Raw genomic sequence first — 12686 nt, 5'->3', positions numbered from 1 at the left:
GGGGGGGGGGGGGGGGGGGGGGGGTTGCTATACTTCACACAGCCTCACCCCTCATTCACATATGATGACGTCTTTCACTTCTCCTCTCTTGTTTTGCACGTTAATAAAAATGTACTTGTTGACTCAGAATGAAGTGTCTCCTGATTGAAATGGTCAGTTTAATAGTCAGTCACTTGAGTTTACTCAGTTTGTGTCTAAGATAATACACTTGAAATGCAGGATTCTGGGTAAACAGTGGGTCTTTCGTACATCCCCTAACTCTGAAAAAGTGATACCAAACTACTGCTTCAAGAGGAGTTATGCACTGGTATGAGAGAAAGAGAAACATTCACACAGAACGGGCCCTTATAGCCTTCTTTAATTGCTCCATTGTCAAGTGGATTATCTCGACAAATTGAAGCAGCTGCATCTGAATATTTATTAAAGAGCTGGTCACACTGAGGTATTTCAATAAGACGCCTACAATAAAATTAAAGTTTGCTTGCAGAAGCAAAAGGATCATTTGAGGATAGCTTGCAAATCAGTGGTTGTTTTTTTAACTCTATTTAATTTTGGAAAATGAACCTGCTTTTCATGGAGTCACTGTAATGAATAGTCTTTGACAGCTGCGCTGCATAAAGTGCACCTGTGGCGTAATAGTGGAGTGTGTTTCTCGGTGTTTGCTGACATCTGCTGGTGGAGAGAGCCAACATGCAGTGAGCACACAAAATAAAGCATTTTACAGGCCTCTGGCAACACATTTTTTTTCTTTATTCAGAGTAAGATGTGTCAACATCCAGCATGACAAAAATTGTACAAAGTTCACAATTTATAAATTAAATATCACAGCAACTTGTGATCTCACACATTTATAGCAAAATTAAAATGTCAACAAATCCATGCTGTGTAGTACAAAAATAAATCAAACTTCAGTTCCACAGAGAGCACAATAGTTTATACAAAATCCTGTCTTTGTTAATGGTCACTGAAATCAATCTCAAAATGAATCGGCTCAAATAAAATAATAAACTCTGATGAATTCACAATAATTTATATGAAAAGTCAGCATTCTAAATACTTGACAACCTTTTTGTGTTCCCTATAGATAGTCACAGATAACTCTTTTCAGATTTGTTAATTATGTACCAACATCAGATGAGCAGCCAGTTTGTGCTTTAAAACCCCCTTTTCCATTTTTACTGATAATGAGAATTAATTCAAAAACTGGTACTAGCTATTACTCTACTGAAGCATTACTATATTGGCAAAAAGCTGCAGACACGATGCTGTGGAAAAAGGCGTATGCAGTCATGGATGATGGGTAGTAGAGTCCTGAAAGAGGACAGTAAAGTACAATAGATGAGATTTAATTAGGTGAACGACAAGCACCTTTTGCATTAGCTCTCAAAAAGGCAAATTCTGAACATGATCGCTAACAACTAGAACAACAGAATGGAGGGGTGCATACAGTCAGGCATACGGGCGTCACGCTGGATTGTATCACCCCTCGAAGGTCTCATTTCACCAGACCTTCGTTTTCCTCTGCTTTTTTTTAAAACCTTGAATTGATTGACTATTTAATCCTTTGTACAGTGATTAGATATAAAGTGCTGCTGGGGGATAACTTCATCTTCCTAAAACATAGCAAAAATGAAAGAACATTGTTAATGTTTTTACACTTGATAATAGCCTACAGTATAACTGCTATGGTTATAATCATCCTCTTCTCTGATTTCAAGTCCCTGTTCTTCCTCTCTCAGTGGTACGAAATCCACGCCTACAGTGGCTCCAAGCAGTTGGTTACTCCAATCGTGTGCCAAAGAGGTCACCTGGAAAATTGCACGCCGCCGTACGTAAGGATAATATCTTCAAGGACAAGTGCAAATAGTCTACTGGCACATAAGTGGGGACAGTGACCCTGTAAGTCCCGCTGTCATACTCTTATAAATACTCTTTACAAAACCCTCTGAAACCCTCCTTTTAGGTGTCCGGGTACTGCTTTTTAGTTCCTGTAAGAACATCAAAACATGGAAACGAAGGTGTCCCTGTGCAAAATCGTACAGAAAAAAAGTGGAACTCATATACTTTCCCCTTCTAAATCTCAATGTCCAGGTTCCCTCCTCTTTTTTAAAAACACTTTTGTATTAAAAGATTTGTATAAAAATCAATATTTTACATAGGCTATATTAAAAAGATTCATGTTACCCCGCTATGCTTATAAACAAGAAATTGCATATACCCAACCTTTTTTTTTCCTTTGCAGATTGCATCCTGTACCTACTATAAACAAATGATTTAATTATTATATTGCTGAGACATTTCTTGATCCTAGCAACACAGGTCTCGAGATTGAGCAGATTTGATACTAGAAAGGCTAGAATGTGGTCTAGGTCATTGTCTTTACACATCATTTTCTATTTGAGATTAGTTAAGGATGAGCATGTGAACATGCATGCACCGCACAGATGTGTTCCTCTAGGAATTAACTGGTTCTCCTAGATAATGGGATTTCCACCATCGGGTTTCCGTGTAATGATGTTTACAATATAACTGTTCATACATACATTCATACATACATCAGGTCAGTTTCCTCTCCGGATTCATTTAGCGCACCAATGAAAAATGCCCCCACCTACAGCTACGCATCTTTTTTTTCATCAAAACAAAACAAACTTTTCTCAAGCATCGTCAGAAAATAAAGCAATTCGCAAACCAGTTCTTGCTCTTGAACAATCTACACGCAAGAAGAAGAAGAAGAAGAAGTAGAATTAGAAGAAGAAGAAGAAGAAAAAGAAGAGGAAGAAGAAGAAGAAGAAAACATCTAAAATCATCAAGTCCAAAATCACCCAGTGAGGAGAAAAATAACTAGCTTCCTCCTTGCTCTTAGTTTTTTCATTTTTATTTCACTATCCAGTTTTTTCATCTAAAATGCTTTGTTGTCAAACAATAAAAGGAACTCACGTTCCGTTATCATTAGCTTACTGTTCAGAAATATACACTAAAAATGTGCATACATGAGCAGCTAGAAACATTACATGACACTATGTCAGCTCATATGAAAACGTACAAAATGTGAATGTCCTCAAAAACTATTTTGCAGTTTACTCTTTTATGTTCTTCCTCAAAGCAAGACCCAAAAAGAAAAGAAAGACAGAAAGAAATTATCTCGAGGTCTTTCTAAGCATTATACCTCTTTTTTTGAGAGAACAGAATTGAGAATATATAGCACTATATAAGTTACTGCACCGCAATGAGGAGATCAAACCGTTACTGCCTGTTTGTATGTGGATTTTATACACCACCCACACCTGCTGGGGGAACAAAAATCTCCCTGTACTGAATGGTTACACTTGGATCCCTTGAACAGCTTGCTTGATGTTTTCCAACAGGGCTTTGTTTTCTGGGCTCTGGTACTGGTCTTGATTTGTGTACATATCCGTTAGAGTGGTCACATAGGCATCAAAGTTCTGCTCGCTTATTGGCTCCTGCAGGAAACAACAGACACAACAACATGGAGGCTGTTAGAGGAGCACGGAGGTGAGGGAGGAGTTAAGATGCCCTGAAGTCCGCACATCACAAATCACGCTTCCGAGAAAGAAATATGTTCAAATAAATACCAATTAATGAATTCTTGATGACTACATTTTTCATTGAGTTGTGCGTGTCGACAAAACACGGGGAGAAATGACTGGCGGTTGAAAACGCTTCTTTGTTTACCACCCGCCGAGCTGCAGAATAATTCAGAGCTGCAAATAAACAAAACTACTTTCAGAGGAACAATTAGAAAAAAAAAAAAATGAAAAACAGGAGCAACTGAAGACCTTATTGTGAACCTTAATAACTACTGAGTATTAGTATTTTATGGCACTTATTTACTTGAATCAAAACTGCTCAGCAAGTGTGTATGTGACATAAAATCCAGGCCATAGACTTTACATTAGGATCCTGCACATTTGTCTAAGCTCTCAGATATAAAACCTTGTTTGCAGTTCCAGGCGTCCTGTCAACAGTTTGGCAGAGGTCTCGTTTACAACCTCGGTCCTCAGGGAAAATGAGCCTGGGGGTTTTATTTGTTGCAGTACTGTGAGTGACCACTGGGACAACATTGGCAGTGAAGCTGAGTCCTGCCACCGTGTCCAGCTAGCTTAATACAACATCTGAACTTCTCTTAGATAAATACAATTGTAAAATATTGTGAAACTGCTGGGGGGAGTGTGGCGAATCATAAACTGACAACTTTGGTCATATGTTCTGGTTCTGCCCATCACTACAGTTGTTTTGGAACAATGTACAGAGGGAACTCAATACTATCGTTGACCGTGTTATTCGTTTGAATACAGCTTTAATGCAGTAGACAAAATACAAAATGAAAATGATAAATTATTTTTTTAGGATGCTGTGTATACTGAAACAGAAAAAAACATGTCCCCTGACAGACAAATGGAGACCATTCAACAAATATATCGGATGGAGCACTTTACTGATCAAATTTGGGGGAATCTGAAACTTGTATGTGTGTGTGTGTGTGTGTGTGTGTGTATATATATATATATATATATATACACACACATTGCTGATATGTTGCTGATTGAGGAAAGAGGGAAATATTGATATAAGAGAAACTTATGGATTTAAGGAATACAGCAGGCAGAATTTTAAATATGAAAAAGGATCAATTTTTTTCTTTTACTTATTTTATTTTATTTCAATTTCTATAAAATACTGTAATAATTCACTGTACAGCAAATATTGTCATTTTATCATTTATATATGTCGTAAAAATCCTGTCATCACATTTCTTTGCTTCCATAATAATAACATTTATAGAGGAGGTGTATGAACAAAGCAAAAATGTAAATAATATACATCACAGACTTACTTGCTGGTGCAACTGTAAGCAGCTGTTATTCCTTAGAGGAGGCTCTTTGTGTGCCAGCGGTTTCTATGGAAGGCAAGGGGGGACACATTTCTGTTAGCTGGCTTTGAGAAAAGAAGTTGTTATTGTCACATGTAAACACTAGGCGGCAGTATCTGACATGCAGCCAAATAAGACCTGGAAAAAAAAAACAGGAAAAGTAGAAGCTGGACAGAGACGAAGACACACGGGACATCAAGACAAACACAGAGCCATGAGTGGCCCACTGGTGTTGTGAGGAGGTATCACAAATTAAACTCGTTTTACTCCAGTGTCCTGGAGGTTTGTTTTTTTTATTTTTATCTTAACTACTGAAATATAAAAAAGAGGATATAATTATCAAAAATGGCTTGCCACTTTAGGATGCTTAACTGAGGTTTAATTCATTCCTTTGTCAAGTGAATGGTAACTGATCCAATATGCAAGAGGATATAATGAAATAATGGCATTGTGAAGGATAATACAGGACAAAATAGTGTGTGATTACAATGAAACTCTTAGCAACTCGCTTTGTGTTATCTTCAACAAAAAAAAAAAGAAAAAAGAAAAGAAAAAGATAGAATGATAGCAGATAGAACACAGTGTTTGAAGCACATGGATATTTTGTCAGTGACAATTCTACTAAAAATCAGGTTTTCATCCTTAAAAATGTCCACAGTCACTTTATAATAAAGCCCTTTAATAATCAGACTTAACATGAACAGTTGTATGTTGTGATCATTTCTCTTCTCGGAGTTGCTACCACTGTGAAAAGCTACATGCCCAGTCAAACCTCATTTCACAACTCCCCCTCACTGTTTTGGAAAGACAAGCAATGCTCCACATTTTTAGACTAAGCATGCACAATAGGCTGCGGGTTAAATACACAAATAAAATGAATAAGCTGCTATAACGCTACAGTTAGCAATATTCTGCAACTTGCCGGCTTGCCGTTCCTGGTGACCCTTACCATATGAGGGAGCTGGACATTAGCTAAACTGTTAATCAGTGACTGGCTGAGGTTGGCCAGCTCATGCAGGAGAGATTCATTTTGCTGTTCAATCACCTTGTTTTCCTCCTCTATGGACTTCAGGTTGGACTCCATTGTCGTGATCTGAGGAGAGGAACGGCGGACGACAGGATGTTACAGTAACAGCTTTGTAATCAAAGGCAGGTACACACCACTGCTGATTACACAGCTCCAATACTCCAGTCAAACTGTAGATACTACTGGTCAAATATGACTCCAATACAAGTGAAAGTTGTTCAGTCCAATTTATTTGCGAGTACTGAAGTACTTGATTTTAAAAGTAAAATTCAAAAGTAGGTTTTTTCATGTGAACACATTGTTGTATTGTTCCACAGTGTGTTTACAGAACCTAATGACTACACTGACTTTGTAGAACCTGTAGAGTAAAAATCTTGTACAACATGTTACAAAGCCTATAGAAATAGCCATAAAAACAAGTGAATCAACAAAAATAAATTGCCATCTTCATATTTCTTTTTTTTTTGAAGCTTGGTCGTGGTAAACACACCTAACATTTAAAACCTTTCCTTATTTTCTAAATGTTTCACATAGACATAGACTTCAGATCAGACCATGGTCTCTGCTGGAGAATCTTCTGCCTCATCTTTATCTAATGCAGCATCGTCAGGACACTGACGGGTTCAAACATGACTGACAGCAGAGGAGTTGGCTGTGATTGTTTTTCTCCGGTGATGAACACAGTACATGGTCTATCACATTTTCAAAATAAAAGAAAATTCATTCCGCTGACTAGAAGCTGCTTCAAGTTCATAGAAATGTAGGCAAGTAAAAAGTCATAAGTTTCCAAAAATAATATTCAAGTTATGTACAGATACTCTAAAAATATACTTAAGTACAGTACTCAAGTAAAAGTACTACTACTGTCCACTCCTGCTGACTCAAGATAAACACGGGCCGATGGGTGCAGCAGACAGGAAGTGACTTACCTGTGTTCTGAGTTTGATCATGTCTGCTTCCACTTGCGAATTAGAATCACTTAAATCTTTGATTTCCTCATCCAGCTGTTTGATCTCCTCTTCGTGCTCCAGCCCTGCAGAGGAGGAGCAGCGTTAGCACCGACACATTACTGCAAAACCTCATAAATTACATTAACAGCCTTTATGCTTCAAGTGAAGTAATAAAAAAAATTAAAAAAAAGACACAATATGACTGTGTAGCTAAGTCAGACTTCTGCTGGACACTTTTGTGTGACTGTCTTCACCTCTACAATAGAACAGGGTCATGTCACTTCAGCTGATTAAGACTCAACAGTCTCACAGACAAATTACATTATGATCTTGTCACACTCCTTTGTGAAGCGTTGGATTTCACTGCGGTCTGGGGTGAAGTGTTGGGAAAACAGAGGGAGGTAGCTCACATATCACATGACTGGTAACTGCCACGTAAGCCCAGCTCTCCTCTCATTATTTACTCTATTCTCCTGAATGGCTGTTTATTTCCAATGTAAACCTTTACTCCGACGCTGCTCGCCCCACACACACACACACACACACACACACACACACACACACACACACACACACACACACACACACACACAGGTACCCTCCTGATTGTGTTATTATATGAAGTTGGAACTCTGCTCAGTTAATTATTCGAAACCCATGTTCCTGATTGGCTGTATTGTGTGGGTGCGTGGTAGTTGTAGTTACCATTACTGGCACGTTGCTGCTTTATTGTTAGCATTTCCACTCCGGAGAGCCTGGCTTTCCTCATGGCGGAGGTGGCACGCGGACAACCCGACAGACTGGAAGCACAAACAAAAAAGGAAGGACTGTTTCACTACATTCAACACACACGTTGAGTCAGTGTAGTTTATAGACTGTCAGGGAGGTTGAAAAGAAATATTCCATCAGTGTCTTAAAGGTGCTCCAGCAGTTTAGTACTGTACTTAAATGATGTTTGGAGACTCACAAAGAAAGACAAGAAAGAATGGTGAAAATTGGTCCTTAATGTGGATCAAAAACTGATAGTTTGCTACACTAACTCTTCTAGATCTCAATATGACTTCCTGATTAAATTACGTACGAATAAATCAATAAATAAATAAAATAAAATAAACATGAATTAATTGAAAACTCTATTCATATGCACATATTCAGTTTCATTCAGTTCACTTCAAATGTTTAACTGCTGGACACAAGACAAGTCTTCTACTAAAAGTCCAGTGTAGGTGCACAGGTTTCAAGTTTCCATATCACCTGTTGAAGTTGCATATTGTTCTGATTGGTTTTCAAACTAGTTGTGATGTCTCAAAATCCTGCTTATAAGTGCACATCTTAAGAGTCATACCAGACGGACCAGTTCATAAAACTGTAAAATGCTTCTTGTATATAATTTCATCAGTGGGTCATCGGCTCAATCACTACTGTGTGATAGATAGTGATTTCACAGATCACTGTTTTGCATTTTCATATATATCATATATACGGTGTGTTGTTTGCTTTAACTGACAGAAAACTGTCAATTAAATCTGATCAGACCACGCCCACACACTTTTCATGGACCAGACTCTTCATAAATAAAACATAGCCTCAGGATGTTTCACTGCAAACTTTAAACTTTAAGGGGAGCACAGATAAACCTTTTTGAGTAGAAGGGGACTTAAAAGGTAAAATTCCATAAATGATTTAATACTGCAGCCATGTTCCCTTGACCCACCTCCGATGCGTCAGGAAGCTGCCGCTGACGTGACCTGAGCCGTCACAGCCCGGCGTGGGGCAGGACATGCCCTCCGTCTTGCCAGACTTCCATGTGAACTGAATGCCGTTTAGGTAGCCATCCTTTTGTCTCTTTGCTGCTATGGGGCACCCGGATGCGCTTCTGTGGGAGGCGTACTTCCCTGTCACGTGTCCCTGACCGTCACAACCTGGGACTGGACACCTGGTGGGTGGGCGGGGCAGAGAGAAACAACACTCTGATTCATTTTCAATGTTTATCTCGGATCTACGCATTTAACCACAACCTTCATTTACTTATGGATTCAAAATTAATACCGTCATCTTTTCATCACATTGCAGACATTGTTTTCCTTCAAAGAGTGACCTGCCGAGTCTCAGCTGCCAGCTAGCTGCTATACACTACAGTCTCTTAGCCGCCTGAGCACAAAAACACCATACACTATAGTGATTTTTCTGTTTCCCTCTATCTCTTTTACTTTGATATAAACAAAGATATGATCATCTTATTTTAAAGCTGTCCCAGTGGCAGCCTTATCACACTTCTGGAATGCTGACAGTGCATCAACACCAGCGCTAATCAGATGCAATGAGGCAGTAAATTATTCCAAATGTCACACCAGGCGAAATGGATTTCGGCTAAAGCTAGCATCAGTTGTGAAACTATATCAAATGGCTGGTTTTAGTTCTTCATGGCTTTTTGAGTACAGAAAAGATACAGGGGGTTTCGTGTACACTATTTAAGTATACGAGGGAAATATCTCAGTATATCTGAGATATTTCCCTCGTAAATACAGATCAGAAGTCAAAGGAATTTCCTGAACTAATCCATCCACACGGGCCCCTAATCTTAACCTAGAGCGATTACAGTAAATTACATTACATCAAACAACACAAACGCTCCGTCCTCGGTTTCTTTCTCTACAGTCTTAATGGATTATGACAATCTACATGATATTTTGTTTTGTGTGAACTCTCCCTGTGCCTCCGTATTTCCCGTATTCTGCCAAATTCCTAGTCATGTTCAAATTCCAAATATCACTGCCACAACAGTTTCACATCGGATGAATCATTACTTGTGAAATCGTGGTTGAATTTGTACATTTCGTGGAGCTGTGCTGCATTTCTGTGACAGTCTCAGTAGAACTCCAATAGCATGTGTGTCATTAGGAGGCCACTGGTTATTTTTCTGATACAGACAGTAAGACTGTGCCACTTTTATTTCAGTGTTTTAATACATGTTTGATTTGAATTCAGAGCTCCCTAAAATTAACACGACCTGAATTTGTGGTCTTACTCTACCACTGAAATAATACCACAATCTGATCCTCTCTGTCATCTGTCAGTTTTTAATATTCTAATCTAGGATCAGCTTCCTGCTTGTTTGACTATACAGTATCAATATCAGTATGATGGATGGTGTTGTGATTGGCAGCGTCACTACTATGGATCTGAGTAAACACTGAATTTTACACCAACGTGTGGTTTGAGCCTGTGACTCTAATTGTTTCCAGTCTTTATTAACAGTCAGTTAAAATTCAATACGACCATTTCCCTAAACTCTTGAGTATAGTAATCTGTAGGAAAAAAACACGACCTCAGACTTATTGCAATCAGCTGTGCAGCCTGATCATTTTGAATATGACTGGACGGTGTTCATACTATAAGAACGCTGAGGGATCATTCACCACTGCCAAATAAAAACTGTTCCTGACCGCTGCCTTTAACAACCTCGATGTTTCTGATACTAACAAAATAAAACCTTAAAACTTAATTAAATCTTAATTTAAGCCACAGATGGAGCTGCTTCCTACTTTATCAAGATTGACATCTGGTAAACTGATGATTTGTGTTAATTCTTCTTCTCTCTCTTTGTCCATCACTTTTACTACTCAGGCTTCAGGGTAAATTAAATGTCAGCACTGGATTTATACTAATGAAAGCATGCCTGTAATATTGTACTCTCTGCACATCTGTGAATTATTTTGGCCGATGACTCATGATGGTGTAAGAAACACTGCTCTAGAAAGGTCTTTACACCCCCCACCCTGTGACAGCACCTTTTTCTTATCTTCTGAGGAGAACTTTGGAGTTCAAGCCATAAATGTTTCAGCTGCCTGAACCAGATATCTGCTCACAGCACCACATCGCTGACCTGGGTAGCTGAGATTGGGCAGAAAACAAATCCAGTGCTGTGCTGCCGAGGCTAACATCCACCAATCTGTACTGTAACAGTCCAGAGGAGCCCAACTGTGCAGAAAGAAATAATGTCCAGCAGGGAGAGCCTGGTGAGTGCAGTGTTGTGTTTCATGGCACAGCGGCAGTAGAACAGGTTTAGAACTATATGATTGGGCTGGGAGGGGAGGCTAAAGGGTTATTAAAGGTCCCATATAGTACAAAGGTAGATGTCCATGTGTTGTTTGATTATAAAGCAGGTTTAGGTTCTATATTAATACTGTGAAAGTATCAAAGCTTAAAGCTTAAAATAAGCCGTCAGGACTTCTGTAGCTTTGTGATGTCACAACAAAGCAGCCACGCCCCCCAAGCCCTGCCCACCTGCACCCACCATCCAATCTTAAAGTAGTTGGTTCACCTGAAATCTAATATTTTTATTTGATCATTCGGAAAACAGTCAGCGACTGTTGTAACTCAGCGACCTTTTGTTACTGAAGAGGAGATGTAAAACTACATTGAGATGGTTTTTAGTTCTTAAAACCACAAATATGTCTTGTTATGGATATCAAAAATATGGGACCTTAAATATTTTCTTTGAACTTTTAATGTGCATTCTCTTGATTATTTCGATTCTCAATTCTTTTTATTAATTAGTGAATTTTCAGTATTTTACAGAGATATTTTCTTGTTAAAAGAGCATACTAACTGACAGGGACACGATCCGACCGAATGGGCAAAGTGTTGCTGCAGCACCAGAGAAATCAATGCAGCTGCAGGGCTGAGACCTGAGAAGCCCACTGTGGAATTTAGGTAAAGTCCAATCAATCTCTCTATGCCTCTATCTCTCCCTCTCTGTCTTCCCCTACCTGTGCGTCTGCAGGAGTTCACAAGAGACTGCAGAACCCCCCAGCCCCTCCCCTTCCACCTCTAAACTGCTACAAGCCTGCACTTCTGAAGTTTCCCCCTGCAACCTTTAAATTCTGGTTGAAACTTTACACTCGTAGCACATTTGTCTTGTCAGAGCTAATACTCTTTTTTTTTTTTTGCTTGCATCAGTGCATGTCAAAGAGCAATGTTCTGATTTTTAATCAGATCAATTTGTTCCCACTCGCACAGCTTCCTTGCATCATTCTAAAACAGGGATAAAACTTAAGTCATCTGTCATTTTTCATATGTCTCATGAGAAATGTGTGAAGAAAGCTGAGAACAGTGAGCGGAGTTGGTAACAGGACGAGGAGTTTCAGTATCAGGCTTTTTAAAGGGAAACAGAAGACTGATGATCAGTGTCTGTACTGTACCTGATAGGCTCCTGGTCCTCCTTGTTCTCTTTACTGTGGATGATCTTTATCCCACTTTTCCTGGCCCGCGGACACCCTGAGAGACTGCAGATAAATGACAGTGTTACAAAGTTGAAGCAGAAAGTACGTGTGTGTGTGTGTGTGTGTGTGTGTGTGTGTGTGTGAGAGAGAGAGAGAGAGAGGGAGAGAGACCCATATGCAAGTGTAATATATGTACATATACTGAATTTCCATGTATGAAATATATATACATATGTAAAAATGACATGAAACCTTTGGGAATTGGAATAATTTCACATACTGACATATATGTCTATCCTATACAACTATGTATGTTTAAATATATTTATATTCTTTCTAACATAAAGAATATTTATGTATGTTGTTTTAATAAACTTGCATATATACATTAAATAAATATTATTAACATATATGGGCTTGCAACATGTTATAGCATATAAAAATGAATCGTATAGATATTTTTAATATATGTACATATACACATGTTAGAAACCTTCATATATCCAGAGGATGTATATATGTAATAATACTATTGGTGACATATATGGCAACATCACGCTTGATATTACATCTGTATGGGGAGGGACAGA

At 38.7% G+C, this 12686-nt stretch overlaps 1 protein-coding gene across 2 annotated transcripts in view; it reads right to left on the bottom strand.

Moving 5' to 3' along the window:
- Positions 1-726: 726 nt before the first annotated feature.
- myt1lb (myelin transcription factor 1-like, b) overlaps positions 727-12686 on the bottom strand; it is a 101173-nt gene continuing 89213 nt past the window's right edge. For both annotated transcript variants that reach the window (XM_087170558.1, XM_087170557.1), the window contains 7 exons: positions 12076-12159; positions 8586-8807; positions 7577-7671; positions 6851-6954; positions 5844-5987; positions 4859-4921; positions 727-3464 (listed from right to left, as the gene is read on the bottom strand). In XM_087170558.1, the coding sequence (XP_087026684.1) occupies positions 3324-3464; positions 4859-4921; positions 5844-5987; positions 6851-6954; positions 7577-7671; positions 8586-8807; positions 12076-12159 (853 nt within the window). In that variant the 3' untranslated portion in view covers positions 727-3323. The remainder of the gene's footprint in view (positions 3465-4858; positions 4922-5843; positions 5988-6850; positions 6955-7576; positions 7672-8585; positions 8808-12075; positions 12160-12686) is intronic.

Source organism: Seriola lalandi, unplaced genomic scaffold, assembly GCF_002814215.2.
Source record: "Seriola lalandi dorsalis isolate HSWRI2012SDOR001 ecotype SW California unplaced genomic scaffold, Sedor1 jcf7180002054953, whole genome shotgun sequence".
NCBI classification, from domain to species: Eukaryota; Metazoa; Chordata; class Actinopteri; order Carangiformes; family Carangidae; genus Seriola; species Seriola lalandi.
The sequence above is the reverse complement of the archived record's forward strand: the minus strand, read 5'-3'. Positions and strand labels throughout refer to the sequence as shown.